At 31.4% G+C, this 21,309-nt stretch overlaps 1 protein-coding gene across 1 annotated transcript in view; it reads right to left on the bottom strand.

The window, feature by feature from the left end:
• The window catches only part of LOC139486251 (transcription intermediary factor 1-beta-like), a 152,711-nt gene extending 134,612 nt beyond the window's left edge, over nucleotides 1–18,099 (bottom strand). The window contains exon 1 of the mRNA XM_071271038.1: nucleotides 17,161–18,099. Coding sequence (XP_071127139.1) covers nucleotides 17,161–17,924 — 764 coding nt within the window. The 5' untranslated portion in view covers nucleotides 17,925–18,099. The remainder of the gene's footprint in view (nucleotides 1–17,160) is intronic.
• Between the last annotated feature and the right edge of the window lie 3,210 nt (nucleotides 18,100–21,309).

The raw sequence follows: 21,309 nt of genomic DNA, 5'->3' as shown, positions 1-21,309 counted from the left end.
GAAGTTTTTGTTGCAACTATAACTAAAGACCCGACATTAGACTTATTAGACACACTTAATGAATTAACTTATTTTAGGAATTATTAAATCTTCAACTTTGAAAACCAGGAATGCATTAATATTTAGAAACGTCAGGATTTTTGTAACTAAAATGAAATCTAAACAAAAGTTTATATTTCAGGTCAAATTTTCAAAAGATGAAAACTGCTACCCAGCATTATTTGATTTGATACGTGGTTCTCTATCTTTAATATGGAGTTAAGTATGCTTAAATGTTATATGCATTTTAGTTCTCACTCAGTGATTCTTCTGAAATTGCTGTTTTTCATCATTAAATATTGGGTGCACCTTTTTCACAAGTGACAATTTTCGTGTTCATGCAATGGTTATCTGGAGGATACCTCCAACTGACACTATTATTTAAACCAGACTTACATTGCATTTTGCAGCTACATGTTATAGCTACAAGACTTCTAAGGAATGATCTGATAAAAACCAAGGATACCATATACAAATACGTTAAAAATGCAACGTATAGTTCAATTATAAGCCAAATTGAAAACTGATTACTTGTAATATTCTTTTTCGCTCGCAATAATAATTTGCTCATATATTTTTATTTGACATGAAATAGATTTTCGAACGTTTTCACTTATTCAGAAACTTTTTGGAACACCTTAGCAACCATATCTGGTAGGGAAGGTGTTTTGTTGGTATCGATATTACTTAATCTTCTTTTTCTACTTTATTTTGAATTAGTCCATTTCTGATACTATAATGCATTCTGTCTTTCTCTGAACTAAATTTTATATGTCAAGACAGTGAAATATTTTTAGGTAGGGACAAACAATCATCTTAAAATGTTCTTCTAAATGTGTATGTAAAAAATATGAGGGAAAGATAGGATGCATATTCAAACATATACAAAAGAGACGAAAATTCTTCAATTTGTAGATTCTACTGATGAATATATATTTGATGATTAAGCTTTCAGACACACAAACTATCAATTCCACGTTCGTTCACACATGGACGTTTACAAAATGTAACTGATGCTTTGAAAAGAATAAAACGGGTCTGCTGTATAAGGAACAATACACCTTGCTATAACAGCATGAATCCAACAATTTTAATCACAATATATATATAAAAAGGATGCTAAACAAAAGTAATCCTTTTAATTACCAAACATTTCCGTAAACTATTTGTACATAATACACAAGAAGACAATAATATGGTTATGCAATCTTTAGGGTACTACCCATTACAAGTAGAAACATAAATACTTTAAAAATAACACAAATTACTTCCTACCAGTATTAAAAGTTGAATATATTTACAAGTACTTGTCTACATTAGTAAATGAACACACAAGACATGTGATACTTATTTTTTAAAACAGGTTGTGGTAGAACCTACACTAGTAAACACATTTTAATCACATTTGTTGAAATCAAAACAGTTTTAAAAAATAGTATCTGAAAACGAAACCAGGCAGGTAAACTGCTCAATAGTTTTTGAGAATGCAGAAAGGAATACAAATAATTTCGAGCAAAACATTATACATGTAAGCAGCCGGTAACATTTCACAGACAAACAGTTTATAAAGAAATGTTTGCAGTCACAACAGGAACAAATATCTAACGTAAAAACCACCCTAAATTTAAAATTTATATTTTATAAGAACAGTTATACAATGTATAAATGAATGCACTGGTAAATAAAATGACACTGAAATTATATTGACAGTACACACAACCATTCGTTGATAGAAAACTATATAAAAAAACAAGATGGAGTTGATGAAATAATAAGTCGATAAGTTTCACACAAATAACAATTGGATAATAATGATCGACAAACAGTAAAACCCATGTCCGTATTATCTGGATATGCAACCAAAGCTGACATTCTTCTCATCTGAAACCTTTGCACTCTCTTAAGTGTTGTTATATTTGAACATATTAACATTAAACTAAAATTGGATTGTTAAGGAAACGGAACACACAACAAAGCATTAAACAAGGAGCCTAAATCTTTCATTTCATTATTCAGTTCAATATCTACTTTAGTTTTTTTCTTTTTTAAAGAACCTTTTATGTTAATCCTGCATTTAGAACTTCACCATGTTCACAGAGGATAATTTAAAAAATCCTTTTCATATCAATTAATATATGCGGTGTTTGTGGATTTTCGATGTTTTACGCTTGTTGTTAAGGTCTGAGAACAGAACATACACAGGTTATACCAAAATTGATCATTCCATCAAAAAAATTAACAAAATTTAATTAACACATTACATATTTCATAATTATACTTGTTTTCCCTTTTTGAAACAGAAAGTATTTCAGATGGCCTTTCGATATTTTTTTTTCTTACTTATTATTGTCTGTTACATTGTAATCTATGTAGTCGGTTTACCTTTTTTAGCCCCAACTTTTTTCTTCTTTTTTTGTCGACTAATAATGTCCCTCTGGTTACTTTTGCCTCTTTTTTTTTGCAGTATATATGTAACTATTTTTATAACACAATGTTTTTGTCATATTAATTTCCTTAATGATCTTAATTAGACAACCTTCATAAACGCAAAAGTGTACAATGATTTGCAATTAAAAACAAAATATAATTTGTCGGTCTTCCTAGAATAAAACATAAAACACATTTTATAATGTAATATTAAAAACATATAATCTATATCATAGTTCAAAATTACGCCTCTACTCTGAGATTGAATAGAAACTTAACACGCGACGATTAACCTTTTCTCTTAACAGTTTTTTTTTTAAATTTATTCTGTGAACGTATACATATAGATTCTTACATTGATACCAGTGGATTATCGGATTTAAAAGGTTATGAGCTTAAAAGGGTATGACCCTTGATAGCAATAAATGATCTCCGGCAACCACACATTGATTAATATTTTTTTATACAATGGGTTAGGAAAGGGATAAATTTCAAAAAAGAAAATGTGTTCTTCCATTGATGTGTTAACAACCATGATATATCACCCAAGTTTCGAAAGTAAAATGCACACGCTTTCACCTAACAATATCATACAGTTACAGGGGTAATGAATTTGAAGAAAACATAACATATACAAAACTGTTATATGCTTTCTTAAGAGAATATTATCCATGAGAGCCAAAAAGAGAAGTAATCAAATAGCTTGCTGGACCATGCATTGATATGATAACTATCTGTTAAATTTAGAAGTCAGCATGAACAAAAGAATACTGTGTTAAAACATACTTGATAACCGTTACATTACTTCCCAGGTTAGGGGAGGGTTGGGATCCCGTTAACATGTTTAACCCCGCCACATTCTGTATATACGTGCTTATTCGAAGCTAGGAGCCCGTTATTCAGTTGTTGTCGTTTACTGATGTTTTACGTATTTGGTTTTTGCTCATTTTCTGTACTTAATTTAGGACGTTAGTTTTATTGTAGAAATTCTTTAACATTTGTTATTTCGAAGCATTTTAAAGCTGACTGTGCGGTATTGGCCTTGCTCATAGTTGAAAGCCGTACGGTGACCTAACGTTGTTGATTTCTGTGTTCTTTGGTCATTTGTAAAGCGTTTGCAATCATTCCAAATCTTCCTTTTTACAACTTGATTTATATAGCAGTATATTTGAGAAATTGACTGATTTTACTTATTGGCAAACTGACCATGTGACTAAAACATGTATATTATTTAGGATTATCTATACATTTCAGTTAAGGTGTGCGACACTGGTCAAATAGTCTTTTGTGTGTTTTACCTTGTTTTGTGTGTGAAGTTCTTTTTCTTATTGTGACATATACTTTCACTTTTTTTCTAATTCAAACGATATTCTAAACATAATCAGGCTTGACCACACATAAACGTTTTATTATATAAAGATATAATCATAAATTCATCAAATGTGTATGAATATTTTTAAAACAAATAACGTTGTGTGCTATATAATATAAATGATAATGTGTCAGAAAAAAGATTTAGTGGTCAATACGAATCTACCTTTCTTTCGGTAAAGTTAACAGAAAAACAAATGTCACTTAAATGGCAGATGGATCATATGATGACGGTAATTGTTGTTTGTATTAAAACGTACTCTGTATACAAATGACTATGATATCTTATAGTCCTTGGGTTGTCAGCTGTTCTATGCTTCTCCAATAAACTTATGCCAAAGTGGCCTATTGTAGCTAGAATAACATATGATAACACATTAAAACAAAAACATACACACCCCGTTATTGCAATTGTTAAATATTTCTTAAACCAATCAATAGCATATTTCAAAATAGTAATCATAAATTGTATCACATAACAATTAAATGATGATTGTGTTTAATGTTCGTCTAGATTGTTCATGTGTAAAGTCAACAGTCTCAAAATTAACAATTAACGCAAATTATTAAATGATTGTATACACGTCTACTTTGAATTGAAACGTAATAACTTTTTGTTACCACAATTTATACGGAAATGTATTATTAATGTGATATTGCTAGATACATCATGCCTTACTGGGCCTCATAATTATTTTTTATACTTTCACACTAATGAAACTCATTTTCAAAAGTTTCAGAGACATCTAATTCAAACCTTTTAGTTATCAAAGGTACCAGGATTACAATTTAGTACGCCAGAGGCGCATTTCGTATTCATAAGACTCATCCGTGACGCTCATATCAAAATATTCATTAAAACATACAATTACAATGTTTAAGAGCATTGAAAAACCAAAGTTCCAAAAAGTTGTACCAAATACAGCTAAGGTAGTCTATGCCTGGGATGAGAAAATCCTTAGTTTTTCGAAAAAATTAAAAGTTTTGTAACAGGAATTTTTTTTAAATGACCACATTATTGATATTCATGTCAACACCAAAGTGTTGACTACTGGGCTAGTGATACCCTCGGGGACGAAACGTCCACCAGCAATGACATCGACCCATTGGTGTAAATAGTAATAAAAGGTACCAGGATTATAATTCAGTACGCAGAAACAGAAGTAAAATGATATACGTACATGGAGCTTTGTAATATGATTGACTGAATGCGCAAGTTAAAAACAAAGGCATGAACGATCTCCTTTATAAATCTAATACTTTACTACAATCCAGTAAAAGAGGAACAGTCAAAGTAATAAATCGAAAATAAACTAACAACGTCATGGCTAAAAATGAAAAAGACAAACAGACAAACGATGGTACATACGACACAACATAGGCAACTAAAGAATAAGCAACACGAACCCCACTAAAAACTAGTGGTGATATGAGGTGATCCGAAAGGGTAAGCAGATCCTGCGCCGCATGTTGCTCATGTTATAACAAATCCGGTAAATAGTCTTCGGGTGCGGGAATTTCTCGCTCCATTGAAGACCTATTGGTGACTTTCTGCTGTTGTCTGTCTTATGGACGGATGTCATTTTTATAAATTTCCTGTTTACAAAACTTTGAATTTTTCGAAAAACTAAGAATTTTCTTATCACAGGCATAGATTACCTTAGCCGTATTTGGCTAATTAAACTTTTTGGAATTTTGGATCCTCAATGCTCTTCAACTTTGTACTTGTTTGGCTTTATAAATATTTTGATATGAGCGTCACTGATGAGTATTATGTAGACGAAATGCGCGTCTGGCGTACACAATTATAATCCTGGTACCTTTGATAACTAGTGTTGTCTATTTGACACATTCTCCATTTCCACTTTTAATTGTATTATTCAGAAGGTCACATTAATGAAAGGGAAGCTGGTTGTATTTACGACGTCCGGAACAGTCTTACATTAGCATGCATGCATTTTGTTAGCAAATTTTTAAAGGGTCGTTAATTAACTTAATTTTACTCGACGTACAAATAGTTCATATTTAACAGTCTTAATTTATATCTGATTTTTACTTGACAAGTTTTTATATATTTTATAGAATGTGACTCACACTGAAGTTTAACATGTCAAGTCAGAATCAAACGCGGATCGAGTCCGAAACATACTTTAATCAAGTATGTACCTTACTCAACCCTTATTTGAACCAAATGCCATCTTATATAATCAATTCGTAGAATTTTACATGTAATATGTTACTTTCAATATCCTTAGTTGTAGCAAATTGCTTTTTTCTATATATAGAAACCATTACATTCATGACCTTTTGTTCACAGGAATTTTTTTTATATACCTTTGAAACCTTGATATTGACAATTAGTTCAAATAAATAAGTGTTTATCTTAAACATATAGTAGAAATTGCAAAACAAAATCAAAACATAGCAATTTGAACTACTGTATAGCTGTAGTCAGATGCAAATTAGGAGATAACTGTATTGTTATAAAGCTCCGACGGCATCAATTGGGGATTTGATGGTCGCAAATTAAGTTTACTGGCGACGCGTTAGCGGAGAAAGTAAACGGGTATTTGCAGCCATCAAATCCCCAATTGATGCCGTCGGAGCTTAACATTCAATATTGGTATCTCCATTCTAATGAAACTGACAGAAAACAACGTTAAAACATGTATTTAAAATCTGTCATATGCCGTCTGGGCTTGCGCGTAAGTCCAATAGCATCAATTGTCAATTGATGCCATGCAAATAAGTGACGTTGTTCAATTAAAATGAACGTTACAAACGTTGTTGCATTAGAATTCATAATTGATAAAATAGAATCAGTTTGTACTTTTTTTTGTGATTATTGGTTATGAATCAGAAATAAAAAGATGGGCATAATTAGTCAAAGCATAGGATGACCATAAGTCTAAATTGTATCAGTATGTTGAAGTACTACTGTATAAACATTAATTTTCGTGGGGTTAAAATTTCGTGGTTTTGTATTCAAAAATAAGTTCGTGGGGATTAATTTTCGTGGTTTTTAAGTTTAGAAAAAAATTATATAAATGTCACTTTATAATTGACAATACTCAATAAAACTGATCTGAACTTTCGCCGATGGGAAAAATCAATAAGTGCATCTCATAGTAACAGTGAGCACTAATCAAGGGTTGTAACCTGCACACGCTAATTGGCTTTTACACACCTTTGATGTTTTATCCAAGGACAATGATTGTGTAATAAATGTATTACGACTTGAGGGCATTACAGACGCATTAGACTATTAAAGGAGATTGATTGACAGTTCTTCATGATTATTAATTACTGTACAAACAAAGGATTAGAATTATCATCTGACTTTAAGAAAACCTTTGAATATCGATGTCTAATCAATTAACCTATTTATTTCATTGTCTGCATTTTTGTTCATCAACTATATAATGTCAATAGGATTTAGTCACATCATAAAATAATGTAAATCTACAGTTAAATTTTCGTTGGGGTTTTAATTTCGTGGATAGTTCTTATCCACGAAATAAACGAATTTAAATCCCCCACGAAAATTTCTGCTTTTACAGTATGTCATAATGTTTAGTATTCTGCAGGTCATAATCGATCACAAGTCGGTTGCACGCATAGAGTACAAATAGGCAGAATTATCTAAACTATCCGATGAAAATACGAAAATAATAGAATTATATAGAATGGTCATGTTCAAATGGTACCAATTTCAGACGGTCACTGGTTAGCAGTGAAATGAATAAGGACTCGCTTAAAAAAAACATTTTAAAGCCACACTTTTACTCTTCATTTTAACATTTACATCACACAGGCTACCATGTCATGTGCATTATTTGTCTGTAATGGTAGGCTGACTGGAAGTATAGTTTACATGTAGTTTCGAATGATCGGATTTCGTTTTTCGTTTAACAATGAAATGAGCAAATACTTACCAACTACAATTACTATTAGTGCACACACTTAAAAAGATAAATAAAACACCCGTAAAAATGGTTAGAATTATAATATGCAACTATTGTTCTTTATCTGCATTACTTTAAAGAAAAGATATAGATGTATATCAATGGGCAATAAAAATAGCTAATGCGAATAAAAATAATCGAACAAATTTCTCGCTACTACTGTGAAGAATTGTGTATCGTACGCTATACATGATCGATCAAATATCTTTTTTTTTCATTACAAAGACAAATATACATTTACAAATTCTATACGGTTTGGCACAACATAAAAGAGACACGGTTTTAAATTTAAACTGTATTCAATTGATGAACCTTCTGTTGCATGCGTGCAGCCTTTCGTCTGACTTTTGTAATATCAAAATAAACCAATGATTTTTTAAACAGTCATCTACAATTATAGTAAAATTAAACAACATATTTGAATGCATATACATGCACGCCAGATAAAACAGTGTTTCATTTTCTTTGTGAATAACAACAAATGTATACAAGTGGAACAACCAAATTTTTACTTTGACATCTTTGTTTTTACTTTTATTCACTATAGTCTGTTACATCAAGTATCTGGCGAACACTATCATTTTCTCTGTAATGTTTTATACGACCGCAAAAAAATCTATCAGCATGTCAAATTGTTTTTGGTCATGTTTTATTTGTACTTTAAGCTATGTGTTTGCGTTTATCTAAATATGTGTTTTACACACACCAAACTACTAATTTATATATAATTATAACCAGATAATTTGCGCTGTACTTAAGATAATAAAAGAAATAAATTAACTTCAACAAGACATATTGCAATATATAACGACATGACTATTGTGTTTAGTCTCAAGGACAACTAATTGAAGTTTCATTTGTCATACATTAACATCTCAAAGAACACATGATTGTGATAGGATTAAGGTAAATCTGTGTTACTTACATCCTCAAACCTTGACTGCAAAAAAGAATTTAGAAAAAGGTAAGCTTATCAAACATTTAAAAACAATGTGTTTACTAAGTCTGGTATAATTATTAACTTTTAATGATCCTCATCTCATACTGTAATATAAAAATGTTTGCTCTAATATAATACACACAAAATAATGATTATTGGACTTAATTCAGTGAATTCAAATAATGCTTTCACAATTATAGTACGAATGATAGTTTTGTGAAAATCTTAATCTGTCGTAATACGTGATACCATTTTCGATATATCGACTCAAATATATACATAATACTGGCTGGTACAAAACACTTCCCACGTTAATCCACATGTACTGGAAACTTTTTACAAATCCTTTGCCCATTTTATTGTTTTAAAACTTGCATTTAAAAATAAGAAAAATAACTTGTTTTCTCATTCGGATGCAGGATAAAAAGAAGTAATGCACTAGAGCTCGAAGAAATAAACAAAATCAAAATAAATCAAAATTCCGCGAAAGTCTATTACTGACTTTGGCGCATTTAAGTCATTTCAAAACATGACGTCATACAAAGGAAAACGCTAGAGTTGAAAGTGTTCTGTTACATGAACAATCCAAATTCGTATAACATGTATAATATTGTATTCAAATTGATTTTGAGGTTGGTTTTAGTTTACTTTTCTATTGTATTGTATTATTCCCATATATACTGACCGACTTTAGAAACGCAACACTAGATTATTTTTTTGTTATTTTTGAATGAATGTGTCACCGTGAAAAGCAAAAAATTGCCTGTTACAAACGCCAAAATGATTTTCAGAAAGGTAAAAAAATTCTGTCTGACAAGTTTGGATTCTGTTACACTTTCTAATTTTGCATTGGTTTAACCCATTTAATTGGTACGGGCAATTATGCGGTTGGAATTTGAGGGCTTTAAAGGGTTTTCCTCAGTGGATTCTTTGGCCATTCAGCTGGTGGGAAACATTTATGACATGAATCTGTACACAATGGCACTCGGCAATTTGATTAGCAGTTGACGTTGCGGTCGCAAACATGTCTAGCAAATGACGTTGCGTAATCAAATTCTGTTGACGTTTCATTGTCACTACACGGTAATCTGTTCATTGATGGCCAGCAACAAATCTTGTCTACTTGTATCGTTGTTTGAAGGACAAGTTTTTTTCATACAGTATGGTTGCAGCATGTTTATATGTTCATGTCTGCAGTATTCTTATGGGTTAATTCAGTTTTTTTATTTCTCAGTCTTGGCAATATGGAGATGCAACATTTTTAAAGTGAGGCAAAGGATTGAAAGAACTGTTTCACAAAGCAAAACAAAACTGAAACAATTTTTCATAAGTCCACAATTTCGCTTGAAGAAATTCCTGCGACTTCAAAAACTCGGTATGATCAATAACCACAGGTTAGTCAGATTTTGATTTTTTGTAAAGAGAAAGAATTATGATAAGTAGTTGTAAGAGAATCAAACATGATTTGGTAAAAAAAATCAACAAAATGAGTGTTGCGTTGTTAAAGTCGTTCAGTATATAAACGTGTTGTTTTCATTATTTTACTGATTTCAGCAAGAACATGGCGGCTCCGTAGTTGAAATGTCAACTTTGGATTTGACGGTTGCTACGAGAAAAACATGTTGATTAAAAATGGCAAATGTTGAATTGGAGGATAAAAAGAATTAAACATATTTTTTTCTAGCGGCTATTTACAAAATAACCCATGCAAGCTATTTATTTATTAGAACGCTTGAGTTTTATCTAATGGGGAGAAAAAAAGAACAGCAACACACACACCATATTCTCTCTCGCTTTAGTTTTTTAATGGCCGTATTTGTCTTAATAGAACCGGAATAATTCATGGAAGGCATAGATTGTTGGAAATTTACACATGGCCTGCGCCTTTATATTCGTTAATTTTATCCCTCGCTAATGCTCAGGACAAAATTCGAATATCACGGCCCAGGCCATATAAAACTTTCAAACAATGGCTTCCATAAAACATTTCTTAAGTAAAATTCAACAACACATTTGCAATATATATGAAAAAACAAATGAGTGTGATATTATATTAAGATAAATATGTGTTACTTATAAAGGTAAACCAAAACTGCAATAAAAAATTACATAAGAAAAGTTTTAGCTGAACAAACGTTTATAAAACAGTTTAACAGTGTCTGGTATAAATATAAACTTTTCATGATTCCTATCACATACTGTAAAATAGAAATGTTTGGTTTAACATAAGTCACAAAATATAATTATAATTGGACCTAATTCAGTGGTGCTTTCAAATGATGCGTTCACAGTTAAAATTTGACTGAACTTTTTGTAAAAATCTTAATCCGTCGTAATATACGCAACAGTAAAAATTAAATATTTCAAAATTAACAGAGTTCAAAGTTAAAATAAATATGCTTATTTAGAATAATGCCAATATGCTATGAACACGGAAAAAAATTGAAAGCAAACTTAATTGAGCCGTCTATGTTTAATGAATTATTTACATTATTTAAGTAATGAATACAACTACATGAGCTATCTTGTTAAGCTGAAGATTCCCTACTCTGTACCATCAGTATGGATTTTCATCAATATAAAAAATTACACATAGACTGAATAATAAGATCAAAACCGAGCTATGTAGTTTTGTATGTGAATAAAAAAAAATTATAATGTTCAAGCACTGAAAAGAATTATGACTTTAATTTTTACCCGTATCCCTTTTTTTCAGGTTCATTCCTGTAAAACAAATGACATACTTGTGTCTTATTAAGTGTTATTGAGAAGTAACACTTCTTTACTTTAGAACAAGAGATGCATGTATGTACGTTGTATTCTTATATATTACCGCAATAACGGTTCAATACAATTAGAAATGAACATTTCGAGATTGCGTTACATTCGGAAGGCAATCTCCCGACTTTATTTATACAAAAATATTGGAAACACACTATTGTGGATACACCTTGTGCTATGTCATGTCCTAAAATAACTACACTTCCAACACATTGGCAAATGATAACGTTTTATTTTTGTATATTGATTTGAATATCTTGTCTTCTTAATTTTGGTCTTGGTGTTGTCTCTGATTTTGAATCTTCGAATGCTTTAATTTTGATACCCTGATGTCTGATCTTTCTAGCGATCGTGTGAATAAACTCATCATAGATACCAGGACTAAATTTTGTATATACGCCTTTGCGTTTTATTTTTTCAATTGAAATAATTCTTAATTTTTAATATTTAATACCTTAAAAGAAGTAAAATGATAGTGAATATAAAGGTATTTGTTTACACAGGACAATTTCCCATCATATCATTTATTAATTCTAATTTATTTTTTTGCTAAAAAATATATTTCAAATATTTTCAAAAATTTTAAATCGTGATATATTTTTTTTAATCATAATTCCAAAAATATATAATTTGATTCTTTACCCCAGAACTTTGAGTTGACAAATGTTAAACTGACCACAAACTTTACTTCAAATCGACATAAAATTCAGAAAATTATGGCTTGTATGAATAAAGCATACCCATGAATAAACATTTCCCATCTCAAAATAAGTTAAAAAGAGGAACGAAAGATACCAGAGGGATAGTCAAACTCATAGAAAGAAAAGAAAATAACAACGCCATTGCTAAAAATTAAAAGACAAGCAGACAAATAATAATACAGAAGACACAACATGGACTACTACATGTAAATACTAAGCAACACAATCCCCGCAAAAAACTGGCGGTGATCTTAGGTTTTCCGGAAGGGAAAGCAGATCCTGCTCCACATATGGCACCAATCGTGTTACTTATGTTATTACAAATCCGGTAAATAGTCTAATTCGGTAGATCACATTCATGAAAAGGAAAGGATAATTTAGTTACGACACAAGGAACATATCTGATATCATCTGTGAAACGGTTGTTCCATAACGGTAAACCAACTCGTGATGGCTATCGTAAAATTTCAGAAGGGATGATTAGTTTAAACATATTTATTTATAGTGGATTAGGAAACAAGTTTTTGCAACTTTTATCAATCCTTTTCAACTTTGCGGGTGCGAGTGCTGCCTTGTAGCGGCATTAGCCTGCTCTTTTTCAAAATCTACAAGGGTGTCTTTTACGTGCAAGAGATATGGCTCTCCCTTAACACGGGTCAGCCATTTATCGTCCCCTTTCGACGGACTAATCATCGTTTCCTTAAGACCATACTCGCAAATGGTGTCTAGGGAGAGCCGAAAATTCAGTCTCTGAAATTTTCATCCCAGACGGGAATCAAACCAGGGACCTTTGTGTTTCAACTTCACCATTTGGAACTCTTGGTTCAAAAGCTTTCTTGTGAGTAGCAATTCTCTATGAAGAAGTCATGATAGGAAATACAAGCCTGGGCATATCGTATCAATTGAGAGATTAATGCATACCATGTTCATATATTTGTTTCTGCAATCATCCATTTAGTATAATATACTTACATTAAAACCTGCTCTTGTCTATAAAAAGAATACAATAGCCATTACCAAATAACAATCAAATATAAAATATTCAAAGAGTTGGTTATTTTTTAGCTAAATACAGACACACGTATTTTTTTTGAAATTCATAGCAGGTTGCATTAAAAAGAATAACAGTTTTAACAAAAATCACAATGCTAAAACCAAGAAAATTTTAGAGGAAAACGTGCATTCAGTTATGATATACATATACATTACCGCTGTTCAGATAAACATCGGAACTAAACACATTTATTTCTAAAAAAAAAAAAAAAAAAAAAAAAAAAAAAAAAAAAAAAAAAAAAAAAAAAAAAAAAAACAGTTGTTGGCATGACACGGGTTATGTTCGTCTCATATATTTTATGATAGTATGATACTAAACCCCTAACGGGAGGGATTGTACCTGATATTCATATGATGAAGACATAATCTTTCAATCAGTTTAATTGAGGTCTGGAGCTGGCATGTCAGTTAACTGCTAGTAGTCTGTTGTTATTTATGTATTATTGTCATTTTATTTATTTTCTTTTGTTACATCTTTTGACATCAGACTCGGACTTCTCTTGAACTGAATTTTAATGTGCGTATTGTTATTGTTTTACTTTTCTACATTGGCTAGAGGTATAGGGGGAGGGTTGAGATCTCATAAACATGTTTAACCCCGCCGCAATTTTGCGCCTGTCCCAAGTCAGGAGCCTCTGGCCTTTGTTAGTCTTGTATGATTTTAAATTTTAGTTTCTTGTGTATAATTCGGAGTTTAGTATGACGTCCATTATCACTGTACTATTATGCATATTTTAGGGGCCAGCTGAAGGACACCTACGGGTGCGGGAATTCTCGCTACATTGAAGACCCATTGGTTGCCTTCGGCTGTTGTTTGCTCTATGGTCGGGTGGTTGTCGCTTTGACATATTCACCATTTCCTTTCTCAATTTTATAACAATATTCATAGAATGATACACGTTAAACGCATCAATGGACACAGATTGCATGTTCGTTATGTTTTGGTTCGGGTTAATATGATGTCTGTTATATAAAAAGTAGTGAATTATTTTTAATCTTTCAAGACCAATTCAAATATTGAAATATTTGAACATAAAACTGTCAGTCGCGTTAGTTTAAATATTTCTTTCTGTGTTTTGGCTCACAGTCAATATAATACTGTATATAAGCTTTTTTGATAATTCGCTTGGGTGTTGTTTCGTTCAAATTGAATACAGCTCCTTAACACAAGTCACTTGTTCTAAAAATATCTAAATCAACTTTGATTGTATCAATCATGGGAAACATTTTCCCTATACTATATAATATCAAAACAGATGATAATGTCAGTAATGACAAGCTCTTTTATATTACTTCCAAGTTTACCAACGTACTCGACATAACGTTTCAATAAGTTTATAATATAAAAACAACATTTTCAATGTGAACATTATTCTAACTTACCCACAAAGATAACAGGCGTATTTGTACTTCTTTTGTGATTCTTTAGGCCTGAAATATTATTAACCAGAGTGTAACTTTTATCATTGAATAAGCATGCAGGTATTTACACACTGCGAGAGGAAAAAGAAATATATGACACAACCGTAAATTTTGCCCCCCCCCAAAAAAAAAAAAATGTTTATATTTACAACGAATCATAGATATACAGTCAAACTCAAAGCACATTTTCGCCAAAAAAATTTAAAAAAAATGTTCATGGTGGACAATACGGTATAGCTTTTTGTATCTTGTTGAAACCCTTACAGCTGCCTGTGATTGATAACATCGTGTTTTTTTTAGAACTTTAGTTGATATTTGTCTCATTGGCAATCATAACACACCTTATTGATTTTAAAAGAGCGTCTAGAAATTCACCGCTTCTTTACAAATATCCAGCAATCTTTTGGTGATCAACATATTATTGTTCGTTTCTCCATAAGCTCTGATAGTGATTTGAAATGACGGTCTGGTGGACTGCAAATATCGGTCTACTGTTTGGTATTTGTGTTGTGCTTTTAGCGTTGTTTTCATACTCAATGGTGAATGGTTATTTTTATAATTTTTCAATCAGTAGTGTTCGATATTTGAATAAGGTGTATGTACTTCTTTTTTTACCTTACTAAACACATATTATCTGATTATTTGTATTACCTGAAATTTTGTTTCTTTTCAGTTTTTTCCATTAACGCTTTACCTTCCCTAAAACAAAATGGAATTCATAATAGATAAATACAGTTTCTAGACAAATTTTCACAAGCACATTTTATATTCCCCATGTCAATTTTTTTTTCTTAACGACAAAATTTCTTCCTATGTGACGTTAAATTGTATGACGTCATGCACGCGAAGAAATGAATGTGGTTTTTAAATTTGATAGATGCTTTTTGTGCTTTTTTTGTTAAACATTTGTTAGTTATGAGATTGTGACACAGTAAAACTTCTGTACCAATATTTTGACTATTCTGCCTGTTATGTCTGTTTTGTACACGCTTGTAAATGTAAATGTAACAGAACTGGATGCGACTGTCATACTAGTGAAAGGTTTAGCGCTATAAAACAAGGTTCAGTCCACAATTTTCTACATTCGAAAATGCCTGTACCAAGTCAAGAATTGTTGTTGTCCATTCATTTAATGTGTTTTATCATGGATTTTTACCATTTGATTAGGGACTTACCGTTTTGAAATATTCCTCGGAGTACACTTTTTTTTGTGATGTGACTTTTTATACTTAATCATAACAAGGACATATACAACTAGACGATTTGAAAGATAGCGATGTTTTATAGGCTAAGTATGTGATGCCCTAAATACATCATATAAGCAAAACATCACAAACATAACAAGAATGGTCGAATCAGTTTCAGACAACATTCCTTAGTATAAAACATGAAAGGTAATGACAGTAGCTTATGTATCAAACTTGTTGTTACGAATGAAGCATTGGCTACAAAATCGTAACTTTTATTAACGATGTTGAAACGTTTATTCTTTTTCTTTTTTTCTTTTTTTACAAGTTTTAAATCTAAAGCTGCAATACCAGATGCTTGAATGTACTTTGTGTCGTTCTATCAAACTGTCGGTTTTCTTTTTTTTTCTGTAGAGAAGGCCTTATAAACCGTGTTGTATCCTATAATTGAGGTACTAGATATGGGAAGATGTGGTACGCGTGCCAATGAGTCAACTCTCTATCCTAGTACATTATATGTAGACTACAATTCATACAATGACGGCCAAAACTAAACCTTCGTCGTATCATAATGAGTGTACGAAATTAGTCTGTTTGAAACAATAGATATATAGTTTATTTTCATAAAACCATGTAAGTACAAAGGTTACAGAGAAGTTAAAAAAAAATATATACATAAAAATAAAAAAAATGCATTAAAAATGCATAAAATTTAAAATGTCGGATGAGATAACATATAAAAGAATATATATATATATATATAGACTTATATAGTTAATGTAAAAGTTAAAATTGCATAAAGAAATACTTTCTATCAGACTGAGTATAAATATGGTAAACATATAAGGAGTGAGCTTACTATTAATACATCTTATAAAATTGCAGAGGTTTCTCAATATATATCAGCATTTTGTTTCCTAGGTTTGTAGTATCAATCATAAAGATATTCCGTTATTATCTTTTAACCTTTCTAAAACCTACTTTATATGTTTGTCTTTGATGATAACAGTGTTTTTTCAACAAAAGCTCGAAAAGGTATCAGTGTAGTCTTATCTAGTGTAGTGTTGTTTGTCTTTTGGTGGTTTTTTTAATTGTTTTTGTATTTTTTTTAATTTTTGTCGGTTTATCGGCCCATTTGGTATCTGTTGCTCCTTTTGCATTGCTATGTGACACACCTTCAAAATACAGGGAAATCATGTAGTCAAGAATCAATTCGTATACCGATGCAATAATTAATACCATTATTATCCCTTTTCTATGAATTGATTACTTACTTTAACTGCATCTCCCCGAAAAGGCTATCTACTTCTGTGCCTGAAGGACTTTTGTTTCTGTATGACACATAAGACCTTCCGGGAACTGGATTTAAATCTATCTTGTCTACATCAACTTTAAGTTTCTTCAGCTTCTGTAACAACAGAACGTCTGCCATTGTTTCCATTTTCTTGATTTTCTTTTCCCATTGTTGACAGTTTTCGATATCTCCACGATAAACTTTGGTTAGTGCAGTTATATTTTGTAAAGTTTTCTGTTCCTCGTCATGCAATAGCCTAACAAAACAATCTACTTTCTTATCAATCAAATTCTTCCAGTAGTTCCCCTCTTCAGTAATGGTCTTGATGACTGCTCTGACTTCGTCACGGTAGGTTTTTGTTTCTTTCTCTATTTTGCTAAGGTTTACCTTGGATGTTGTTACCTTTGCTTTTATATTCTTGACAACTTCAAATCTGAGTTTTTCAGTTGATTTAGTAAGGTCTACCATCAAATGGCGACTATGTTTCTCTACAGAGCAAATTCTACACACAGGAGTATCACAATCATCACAGTAAAATAAAAACATTTCCTCGTGTTCTGTACAAAATAGTTTTTCATCCTTGTTGATGCTTGGTCCACTTAAAAACGTGTGGTTCTTACTTATCTTTGTGCGTAAATGAGATAATTTACAGCTTCCGCAAAATAGTTGATCACACTGCTGACAATAATGTTCACTAGGACCGGCAGTACAAATTTCACAAGTCGAAGCTGCAGCTTGGGCCATTTTTAATATTCAAATATAAGTCACCTGTGGCTAGTTAATATATCTGTCAAGCGTAGTTGTGATCAACAATCCAGACTTCAAAGTAAAGGTTGTTCTTATAAACTTAATGTAGTAAGATACACTTGCATTACTGAATTTATTTATCATGTTGATGTTATTCAAATTAGTTGACTGGTTTGTATATTAAACATGTTAAAAAGTATATTGTCGCGACTGTTCAATGATAATTCGACAAGGGTAAAAAAGGTAAATACAGATGATAGAAGTGAAAAAAATGTCATAATAATATACGTCAATGTTCACTTAAGGATGTTTGCTCCTCTATTTTTTGGAATTTTTGACAGATTTTTGGAATTAGCTGGTTTTATTCATGTATTACCATTAAAATACTGTGCCCACTAACTTCTACTTTTCTCTTCATAATTTATAACACCAATTATTATAAAAAGCCGTATTTCAAAACCTTTTAAAATGCTTGTTATTTTTTCATAGTTTTTGAAATAAGAAGATGACAATGATAAATGTATGAAAAATCTAGAGATAATATTTCCCGCCATATTTTCAATGGCTTATATCTGAAAAACAAGCACACGGACCCTCCATTTTTTCTGCTTTTTAGTTTCTTTATTTATATTCTATCAATTCATAACAGTCTTTTAAAAAGCTTGTTCTTTTTTGACAAAGTAGCGAACCAGGTTAACCTTTGCTTAGTTACATGTTTTTTTCAATGTCTTTTCCTGTTTTTTAGTCAATACTTACCTCTTAGTTGTTAAAACTGTAATGTGAGATAATGTGCGAACATAACCCCCACTACTGATTATATATATTTACAGCGATAACAGTAAAGACATCTCTCAAATGTTAGTTTAAAAGAGGGACGAAAGATACCAAAGGGACAGTCAAACTCATAAATCTGAAACAAACTGACAACGCCATGGCTAAAAATAAAAAAGACAAACAGAAAAACAATAGTACACACGACACAACATAGAAAACTAAAGAATAAACAACACGAACCCCACCAAAAACTAGGGGTGATCTCAGGTGCTCCGGAAGGGTAAGCAGATCCTGCTCCACATGTGGCACCCGTCGTGTTGCTTAAGTGATTACAAATCCGGTAAATAGTCTAATTCGGTAGGTCATATTCATGAAAGGGAAGGGGGTTGTAGTTACGACGAAAGGAACATATCCGATATCATTTGTGAAACGGTTATTCCATAACGGTCAACCAACTCGTGATGGCGTCCGTAAAATTTACGAAGGGATGATTTCAACTTCACCATTTGGAACTCTTGGTTTAAAATAGGCTATCTGCATGCGATAAATCCATACACGTATTTAAATATTTAAATATATAACACCTGTCTACTGTTATATATATTATAGCAGGCCAAAAGGCTCAAACAAGTGTATACTGTATAGGGTTCTTAGTGATTCTATGCACACTAACTGCGCATACGTATTAAACACTATAACATATATAGCAAGAATAAATACACAACACATAAACACGCATAACAACATAACATAACTATATAGACAAAGGGAATACATTACATACATGCCAACCTATTACTTCTCAATCTTAAATGAAAAAGAGGGACGAAAGATACCAAAGGTACAGTAATGTACTTATACAGTATCAGAATCATTTGCTGTAAAGTATTATAAATAAGCACTACCAATCTCAATGTTAGCTTCTTCAAATAAATGCAATAATATGCAGTTTGTAGCAAATAAACTCATCATAGATACGAGGATTGACATTACATATTTACGCCAGACGCACGTTTCGTCTACAAAAGACTCATCAGTGACGCTCAAATATATATTTTTTTTGAAAATGGCAAAAATAAACCACGGAGTTAAAGAGCATTGAGGACTTAAATTTCTAAAAGTTTTGCAAAATACAGCTCAGGTAATCTATATCAGAGGTAAATTAAATATAAACACTAAACAACTCCGAAATAGACAAGGCAACCACATGTATCTCATTCCTCACCATATATGTAGTATGTTACTCCGTCTTGTATATATGTCTTATATGGAACCATTGCACATTCATTGCCTGAATAAAATGAATATAACATTCATATGTCAACTTTTCTTGACTTGACTTTTTCATTAATCAAAACACAATGTACATAGTTAAAAAGTAATGCTCGCCAGTTTCAGAACTGTGTACTAATGTCTCGTTTGTCAGAGAATATTGTACTGAAATGTCCGTGCAGTTGAATTTGAAATATAAGTAAAACAAATTAGCCGGAGGAAGCCGTGCACGTGTCTGTTGTTTTTCTTATTTTTAGTTTTGAAAGATATAAAGATATTACAATGTATTAATAGTACATGCACCTAATCAGAAAAATTTGATTGTTAATAGAAATTGAAATATTCTGGCTTTTTTTTTATCTTTCTGGTTTGTGACACATGTCTGAATACTCCAATTGATATAAAAAAAGGTCTGCAGTACTCACCAAATACTTAAGTTTACTAACCTAGTTCTATAACATAGTTCTCTAAACTTGACCCACAGTTACTAAAGATATAAAGAGATCAGGGAAAATCCAAATGTAACGGAATAGAAATATATTTATTTAGTATCGCCATTCTCGTTATGCATGTTATGTGAACCTATCCTACGGATCTGAAATTTAAACAAGGCCAACGTGACAGAACGCTGATTCAGACGTGGTAAAACGAATGAACAAGTGTCAACAAAATATATAGTGTTCTCATACGACACTCGTTGTCATTTGCCAGATGTAAGTATAAAATGCAGCAATTCTTTATACTGTGTGTTTATATGACAGTTCTTGTCCATTCGTTTTTGATGCGATTTATTATTTGATTTTGCCATGTGATTATGGAGTTTCCGAATTGATTTTCCCCTAAGTTCAGTATTTTTGTGATTTTACTTTTCAGTATGTCTGTATTTCTTTTTGTATTTGGTAATTTTGCAAATATAATTGTATTGTGTCACACGTGTTGTTGATATTCTGATTGTTTTTTTTTCTAAAGGTAACTAAAGTTAGTCATGACAGACTCTTCTCGTTTGTACAAATAATTACGTTGGTAGAGCGAAAACGTACTATTCACATCTATATCATATGTCATATAATGAAATGAAGATACAGATTAAAATTATCTCTTTGTTTATCAAGTTATCATGAGTCATGTATATACATTGTTGAATAATTAAAATTATATCTAGATGATGTCCCATCTTTTGACATTACAACGATTGATTTGCATTATTACTGTTTCAACAAAATATAGAAAAGAAACTCATCATAGATACCAGGACTAAATTTTGTATATACGCCAAAACGCGCGTTTTGTTTACAAAAGACTCATCAGTGAGTACGAGGTGGAAGAGCATTGAGGA

Source organism: Mytilus edulis, chromosome 8 (assembly GCF_963676685.1).
Source record: "Mytilus edulis chromosome 8, xbMytEdul2.2, whole genome shotgun sequence".
Taxonomy (NCBI): Eukaryota; Metazoa; Mollusca; class Bivalvia; order Mytilida; family Mytilidae; genus Mytilus; species Mytilus edulis.
Note: the sequence above shows the minus strand (reverse complement) of the source record. Positions and strands in the feature narration are given on the sequence as shown.